We start from the raw sequence: 8,192 nt of genomic DNA, 5'->3' as shown, positions 1-8,192 counted from the left end.
AACAATCAGCATTTGTTTAATAACAAAAACTCCAGCTATTGTAGAACAATATTCGCGGTAGCATCATTGTAATATACAATACAGGGGATCTCCTCAGCCATCTGAGAAGGATACGGGTTCGGCTTTCATAAAGTTACAGTCTCTGGTACAGAAAAGTCTCAAGAGTCTTTGATGTCACAGCAGCAGCTGCAGCGCCAGGGCTGTTGCAGACACTGGGCCTGGCCCTCCTGGCAGGATCCCAGCCGGCCCCCGCTCAGGAGCCCTCGTTCGCTGATTGCCTCTCCACGGCTCTCCCTTCGGCCTGCTCCAGTGGAGGGGGGCGCTAGCCAGAGCACCCCGGGATGGAGCCAGAGGAAGCTACTGCTCCTCTATGCTAGGAGTCCTCCCTGCTCCCAGGCAGGGGCTCAGTGGCAGAGGATCCTGTCGCTCACGCAGGCAGCCTGGAATGGAGGAGGCAAAGGGTAAATCACCAGTCTGGGGACAGGGCAGCCCCTGGCCCTTATGGCAGGATCCCCCCCCATCTCAGAGGCCAGCAGGCACAACAGCTAGCTTCACTCCAGCCTCCCACAACCAGATGGGCTTTTTAGAAGGCCAGCCCCACAGATCTAGGCAGAGACTCTTCTCAGTCCCTCTTCCCCACCCTGTCAGCCTGTGCCGGAGCGGGGGCTGGCTGCACAGGGCCACCCCAACCCTGGCACCAGATCACGGGAAGGGCCTGTATACCAAGGGACGTTCTGCATCTCCCTCCCCGGGCACTGCTATGGGGAAGCTCACGGCAGGCCGGCCTGAGCACCCCGAGGGAAGAGCACGGCTGGGCTCCCAGAATCAAGGGCTGCAGAGCAGCGGGTGGGGGCGGCACCGGGGCCCAGCAGAGGCGCGGGGAAGGAGGGCAGCCGGGACTGGGGAGCGGGGGTCCGGCCGTCTCACCTCCGCAGCGCCGCTGGGCTCCCCGTCGGGGCCGCCCCCCAGGGGCTGGCCGCGGGCCGGCGGGTGCTGCAGCTCCAGCTGCAGGTCCCAGATGTAGTCGATGACGTGCTGCAGGATCTCCACCTTGGAGACGCGGCGGTGGCGGGGCAGGGTGGGCACCAGCGCCTGCAGCCGCGAGTAGCAGCCCTTCATGTCGTACAGCAGCGAGGCCGCGGCCGCCGCCTGCTCCGCCTGCTCCAGCAGCGGCAGCCCCCGCGGGGAGCCGCCGCCGGCCCGCGACAGCGACACGCTCTGCTCCGACAGGCACCGCGCGGCCTCGCCCGCGCCCCCGCCCAGCCGCACCCGCTTCAGGGCGCAGCTGGGCCCGGGGGAGGTGGCGGCGGCGGCGCTGGCGACTTTCATGCTCGGCTGGGCGGGGGGTCGATGATCCGTCGGCGGCAGGACCCTGCGAGGAGCACTCGCTCGCCGCCGGCCGCGCCGACTACTTATAGAGTGCGGGGCCTTGCGGGGCGGGGCCAGCGCCCGCCCCCCGCAGCCAATCCGAGGCGCCATCCTCCAGGGGGCGTGGCTCGCAGCTTCCCCTCCGCCCCGCCCCCTGGAGCAAGCTCGGAGACTCTTTTAAAGGGACAGTGCCGCGCAGAGACAAATGGTCGGGGCGGGAGGGTTTCCCGGGCGGGGGGCGGCTTGCAGGTGGAGGCAGCTTGAGGGCATATGGCCGAGAAAGGGGGAGGATGAAAGGAAGGCGACGAGCGCTTGGAATCGCTTCTTAATGACCCTTCCGACACCGCCCCCCCCAGCGTGCTGGCAAATGCCTCTCCCCACCGCTGGCAAATCCAGCTGCCCCACACCTACCCCGGGGGAGGGGGGAGGCAGAACACAGGCACACCCCAGCCCATGCAACAGCGCTGCAGCGTGGGGGGAAGGGCTCGCTCAGCGCTAAGCGAGCCCGGGATCCGGTCTTCCCAGCAGCGGGGGGAAGGGGGGCCCGATCCCACGGGCAGCGGCCCCGCACCCAGCGCCTGTTACTGATTGCAAGGGTGCGTCGATTACAACAGGCCCTTCCCCTTGCTCGGGGGCAGCCTGCCGGGCGCGGCGAGGCCCCTGGAAACCGTCCCTGAGACCCCCGTGTGCGCTTCCCCGCTCCGTCGCGATCCAGGCCGGGGGGGGGGGGAAGCAGCAGCTGGCGGGCTCCTGGTGCACATTTGCAGCGCCCCCTGAGCTGGGCCGCGTTGCCCCGGCGCGTTTGCAATCCCCCCCCCCGGGGGGGGGCGCTTTGCCGGCCCGCCCATTGTGGAGCCTCTCGGCGTCTCCGCGGTTCCCACAGCAGCCGCCGGAGCCCCCGCCCCTCGGCCGGCCGCTTCTGGGACTGCCCAAGCTGCGCAGACCGCCCGACGCCAGGGCTGTGACGTCACCCATTCATAAAACCCCCAGCGCTGTCAGCCTGGCGCCTCGCGGGCGGTGCCCATGGAGACCGCAAACAGGGAGCCGCCCCCTCCCCCCCGTCACCTGCAACCCCGGCCGGTCGCTCCTCTAGCCCCTCCATTTCCGCCCCTCCCCCTCGCACCTGCGGGACGCCCCCCTGGGCATTCCCATACACCCGTTTGTGGCTTGGGATGCGGGGGGGAGGGAGAGCTGAGGGGTTGTTTTCCAGTGCAAGCAAGCAGATATTTCTGTCAATGCAGCCTCCTGCCCCCCATGACACTGTAGGAAGCAAAGATCGTTACTCCCGCTTGACCTGGGGAAACCGAGGCACTGAGCTGCTAAGGCGCTTGCTCAGAATTGGCAGGGCCGGGAACACGCCAGGCATCTCCTGCCTCCCAGGCTAGGCCGAGACCATCCTTTTTCTCTCTCCCGCTTGTGTGTTAGAACCCAGTTTTATTTGCAGGGACTCAATAGCCTGCCTCTGTTGGCGGTGACACTCTGTTCAACACCATGGCGTCTGACGCCTTTCAGGGGGTCCCTTGGCCAACATCTCTCACCCGCTTGTTCTCTCCTGCGCCCAGGGCCAGATGTGGGTGTGGGGCGGGGGGGGGGGGGTTGGATTTCTGGCGGGCCCAAGGTAGGTACATGTATGAGAAGGCAGGTCAAAGACACGGGCCTTGCACCAGAAGTGGGAGGAGGTGAGGTTTGGGATGGTCTCATAGACTTTAAAGCCAGAAGGGACCATCCTGAGCATGTGGGTCTGACCTGCATGTCACAAGCCAAGCACCTCTCCCCTCTGCCCCCCACACACACTCTGGCTGTGTCTACACTGGCATGATTTCGCGCTGAAGCACCCACTTTTGCGCAAAAACATGCTGCCTGTCTACGCTGGCCGCGAGTTCTTGCACAAGAACACTGACGTTCTAATGTGTGAAATCAGGGCTTCTTGTGCAAGAACTATGATGCTCCCGCTCAGGAAAAAGCCTCTTGCACAACTGTTCTTGTGCAAGAGGCCAGTGTAGACAAGCAACATGAATTTCCCCCACGTACTCCCTTCCCAACCCGAAGACGGCCATCAACTAGAACAGGGGTGGAATAACATGGAGGCAGTTCGCCAGGGATAGCTTCATGTACCTGTGCCTCTGCAGGTATGGCTGCTTGCAGCTCCTGTTGGTGTGGATCGCCGTTCCCAGCCAATAGGAGCTGTGCAAAGTGGTGCAGGCCAAGACACCGCTTCCCACAGCTCCCATTGGCCGGGAATGGTAATCCAGAGCCAATGGGAACTTCCAGGGCCCACACCTATGGCGGTACAGGTAAATAAAGCAGAGGTGGCCTGCCGGGAGCTAACCCAGGCGAACCGCGTGCAGCCCGCAGGCCGGTTATTGCCTACGTCTACATTGGCAAGATTTTGCGCAAATACTTTTAACACAAGAGTTTTTGCATTCAAGTATTTGCGCAAGAGAGCGTCTGCACTGGCATGTGCTTTTGCGCAAGAGAGGTGCTTTTGCCATTTTAGCCATCGGGCTTTCTTGTGCAAGAAATTCATGTTGTCTGTCTACACTGGCCTCTTGCACAAGAACAGTTGTGCAAGAGGGCTTATTCCTAAGCAGGAGCGTCATAGTTCTTGCACAAGAAGCCCTGATTTCACACATTAGAACGTCAGTGTTCTTGCGCAAGAACTCCCCGCCGATGTAGACAGGCGGCCGCTTTTGTGCAAAATCTTGCCTATGTAGACACAGCCGATGTGCTCAGCTGAGATCTACCAGAGACACACCTGGGAACGGTCCCTATTCCTGGGGGTCCCACTGGGTGGGACCAGCCCCTCAGGATCTCAGTCTCCCACACTGAAGAGTTTTACCCGGTGTGTAAAGAGTCACCCTGCACCAGAGGAGCAAAGCAGGCAAACACTGTCTGGATCCGGAGGCTATAGGCTCTTTTAATGCCGCTGGATGCAGGGCCGTGAGCAGCGGCAGATTTAGGGCAGGATGAGCGAGGCGGCTGCCCCGGGCCCCGCGCTTCCCGAGGCCCCGTGCATGCGCCGTGTCAAAGGAGGGGCCCCGCGAATTTTCACTGCCCGGGGCCCCACAACACTCTCATCCGCCCCTGCCCGTGAGTGCCCTGACCTAAGGGCCAAGACGTGGCTCCCCATGGGGTCTATTCCAGTGGCATCTAGCTGCACATTGGGAAGAGCAAATATGCCAGACGAAAGCCACTGACATCAGATTTGCAAGGGGCCTCAGCCCTGTCTGCCAGACACCCCCGCTGTTCCATGCTTGCACAAACTCCTCTCTGAGCACAGGTCTCCCGTATGCCCCTCCATCAGCTGGCCAGATGCCGGGTCCCCGTCCCACCCACCTGTGAAAAACTCCCACAAGAGTGGCATGGGGGCTGCGTGGCAGGATTGGGCGCTTGGGGATCACGCGGCGAAAAAGAGGCGTATTGGGTTCCTAGTTGTTTCGATGGACAGAAGCTGGTTTTTTGCATCCCTGGGGTTGTCTTTGCTGGCTTCGGGCAGCATTGCCATGGCTCGTCCTCCTCCGCATGGCTCTTTCCCAGGTCCAGCGCTGACGCTACCAGTTGCATCTCTGACGTTTTTACGGCACGATGCGGAAGGTGATTCAGGGGATGCGGCCCCTGTTTATTTATTGGCGGGCGGGGGGGGGGGATTTGCGTGCGCTTGGTTTCTCTCGCAGGGGTAGATGACTCGGGGTTTTCTTTCGTCTCCCTGGACTCCCCGGCGACCTCTGGGCTCACTTCTTTGCAAGAGGAGGAGACGGGCGCCTGCTACTGGAGGCAGAGCCAAGTTTAGGCACTTGCTGTGCCAGACACTTCCTGGGGCCCTGGCTACGTGGAGCCCCTGGCTCTCGCTGGCAGGGAGCTGGGAAAGGAGGGGCCTGCGTCCCAGCTGGCTGGCTCTCTTCCTCGGACAGGAGAAGCAGAGACGGCTCGCGATTCCCTTCCCCCCCGCATGCAGTTGTTTGGGGCGCTGGAGTGGGGCACTGTCCACACTGCTGCAGCACCTGCTCTGGGGAAGGATCTGCCAGCGTTTCCATGATGGCTCCTCGTGGCCAGGGGTTTACAGCTTGGCTGGACTTTGCCCTGCCTTGAGACTTGACGTCAATGGAAGGAGCCTTGGCCCCGGTACAACAATTCTAGGAAAGCTCCGCTCCGATCGGCGGCCGCGTGCAGAGCCCCCGGCCCCCCGGAGAGCCCGGCCGAGGAGCGGGAACCGGCTGCTGGAAAGTCTCCTCCTTTTCCACTGGGGCGCGGATGGAAACCGCCGCAAGAATAGAATTAGCAAGAAAGGAAACCGCCCCGCCTCACCATCCGTGCCAAGGCGAGGGAGGCGGGGACCGAACCCCCGGCCTGTGGGGTCGGGGCTGCTCCTTCAGCCCGGTGGCAGCCCTGCCTGTCCGCCCTGCCGAAGCGCTTCACCGCCATCGTGCACGGAGACGTGCCCAGCGAGGCAGACCGGGGAGAGGGCCTAGTCCCGCCCACTCTGCCAAGGTGGGGCTCTTTACTCCTGATGCCCCCAAGCCGATACGGCGCGCTCTGAGCGAGGGTCTGCCGCTATCCGCAGAGCACGGCGCTAGGACGTCAACCTCCGGTCTATCTGGAGCGGCCTCGCCAACAGACGCGCCGTGCCCGATGGGAAACCAGGGCGACGGCTGCGTTCAGCTGTGTCCCCATCGCCCTGTGTTGGGCCAAGCAAGTCTTTACTCTTTGAGGTCAGACTATGGGCCTGCCTTGTCCGACCTGCCCGGCCCCACTGAAACCCGGTGAGACGACCTGCCCGCGACTTCTCCGCAAAGCGCCGGGCTAGCCCCCAGCGCCAGGCGGCATCACGCCAATAAGATGGACAGGCTCAGGGGAAGCAGCAGCAAGCAGGAAGCCTGGCCAGTGCCCGAGGGCACGGGCAGCTGGTGAAGGCTCAGCTGGGAAGGCAAGTCCCAGCCCTGCCTCTTCTGCCTGAGGCCACGCCCCTGCAGTCAAGCTCCACCCACCCTCACCCTGATCCTTCCTGGCCACCTGGAGAGCCAGAGTTCCTCTGCTTCAGCCCCTGCTCGGCCCTCCCCGGTGGCCAGGGCTGCCACGCCACTATGCAAGCCCTGCCCCAGCTGCCACACCATGGCCCAGCCTTCCCGGCGGCCGGGCATGTGGGCTGTGCCTTCCCTGGCCTACAATACTGGCCCATGCCCGAGGGGGAAGCCATAAGATATGTCTGCCCCCCAGTCTAATGAACATGTGCAGTGTGTGTCCAGGCATCTCATGACACGGCAGTGACGTATGACATCCATCACTCACAGGCGTTGCCCACACGCGTGGACACAGACGTGTGTAACATCAGCCCCAGGCCTGCTGCCAACACCTCAGTCTCCCGGCTTTACCCTGCTGTGGCTGAGCAGCGAGCCTGTGTGGAAGCAGAAGACGGTTCCCATGCTGCAGCTCCAGGGGCCTGACGCCTTTTGTCACCCAGACCTGCATACACCAGGGCTTCCAGCATCCCGCAGGACCAGAGCATCCAGCATCTCACGGACCAGGGCATCCAGCATCCTACGGACCAGAGCATCCAGCGTCCCACGGACCAGGGCTTCCAGCATCCCACAGACTAGGGCATCCAGCATCCTACGGACCAGAGCATCCAGCGTCCCACGGACCAGGGCTTCCAGCATCCCACAGGACCAGAGCATCCAGCATCTCACGGACCAGGGCATCCAGCATCCTACGGACCAGAGCATCCAGCATCCCACGGACCAGGGCTTCCAGCATCCCGCAGGACCAGAGCATCCAGCATCTCACGGACCAGGGCATCCAGCATCCTACGGACCAGAGCATCCAGCATCCCATGGACCAGGGCATCCAGCATCCCACGGGCCAGGGCTTCCAGCATCCCACGGGACCAGAGCATCCAGCATCCCACGGACCAGGGCATCCAGCATCCCACGGGCCAGGGCTTCCAGCATCCCACGGGCCAGGGCTTCCAGCATCCCACGGGACCAGAGCATCCAGCATCCCACGGACCAGGGCATCCAGCATCCCACGGGCCAGGGCTTCCAGCATCCCACGGGCCAGGGCTTCCAGCATCCCACGGGACCAGAGCATCCAGCATCCCACGGACCAGGGCATCCAGCATCCCACGGGCCAGGGCTTCCAGCATCCCGCAGGACCAGAGCATCCAGAATCCCACGGACCAGAGCATCCAGCATCCCACAGACTAGGGCATCCAGCATCCTACGGACCAGAGCATCCAGCGTCCCACGGACCAGGGCTTCCAGCATCCCACAGACTAGGGCATCCAGCATCCTACGGACCAGAGCATCCAGCGTCCCACAGACCAGGGCATCCAGCATCCCACGGACCAGAGCATCCAGCATCCCATGGACCAGAGCATCCAGCATCCCACGGACCAGGGTTTCCAGCATCCCACAGGCCAGGGCTTCCAGCATCCCACGGACCAGAGCATCCAGCATCCCACGGACCAGGGTTTCCAGCATCCCACGGACCAGGGCTTCCAGCATCCCACGGACCAGGGCTTCCAGCATCCCACGGACCAGGGCTTCCAGCATCCCACGGACCAGTGCAATCATGCAGCCGCCTCGCGTGGCCCCCTGACCCGCAGCCAGTCCGAGCAGCAGGAACATCCAGGGAGCAGAAGCTCAGGGGAGCAGAGCTTAGCCTGAGTTAGAAGATGTGGGTCTGATTCCTGCTCTCGGGAGTCCCTTCTGGGTTCACTTGAACCAGGACAATGTACCAGGCTTGAAAGAGTCAAAAAAGAGGCTACAGGAGGGCAGAGCAGGCAATATGGTCTGGTGGCCAGAGCAGCAGGCTGGCAGGAGGCTGCT

At 63.1% G+C, this 8,192-nt stretch overlaps 1 protein-coding gene across 1 annotated transcript; it reads right to left on the bottom strand.

Moving 5' to 3' along the window:
- Window positions 1-1,509, bottom strand: ID1 (inhibitor of DNA binding 1). The gene is made up of 2 exons (XM_075900875.2): window positions 928-1,509; window positions 1-440 (listed from the first exon to the last, which is right to left on the bottom strand). Exons 1-2 carry the CDS (start codon window positions 1,477-1,479, stop codon window positions 405-407), a joined length of 588 nt encoding a protein of 195 aa, XP_075756990.2. The 5' UTR covers window positions 1,480-1,509; the 3' UTR covers window positions 1-404.
- Window positions 1,510-8,192: the final 6,683 nt, after the last annotated feature.

Source organism: Pelodiscus sinensis, chromosome 17, assembly GCF_052426305.1.
Source record: "Pelodiscus sinensis isolate ZL-2025 chromosome 17, ASM5242630v1, whole genome shotgun sequence".
Lineage (NCBI taxonomy): Eukaryota > Metazoa > Chordata > Testudines > Trionychidae > Pelodiscus > Pelodiscus sinensis.
This window is presented reverse-complemented; position numbering and strand designations above follow the sequence as displayed.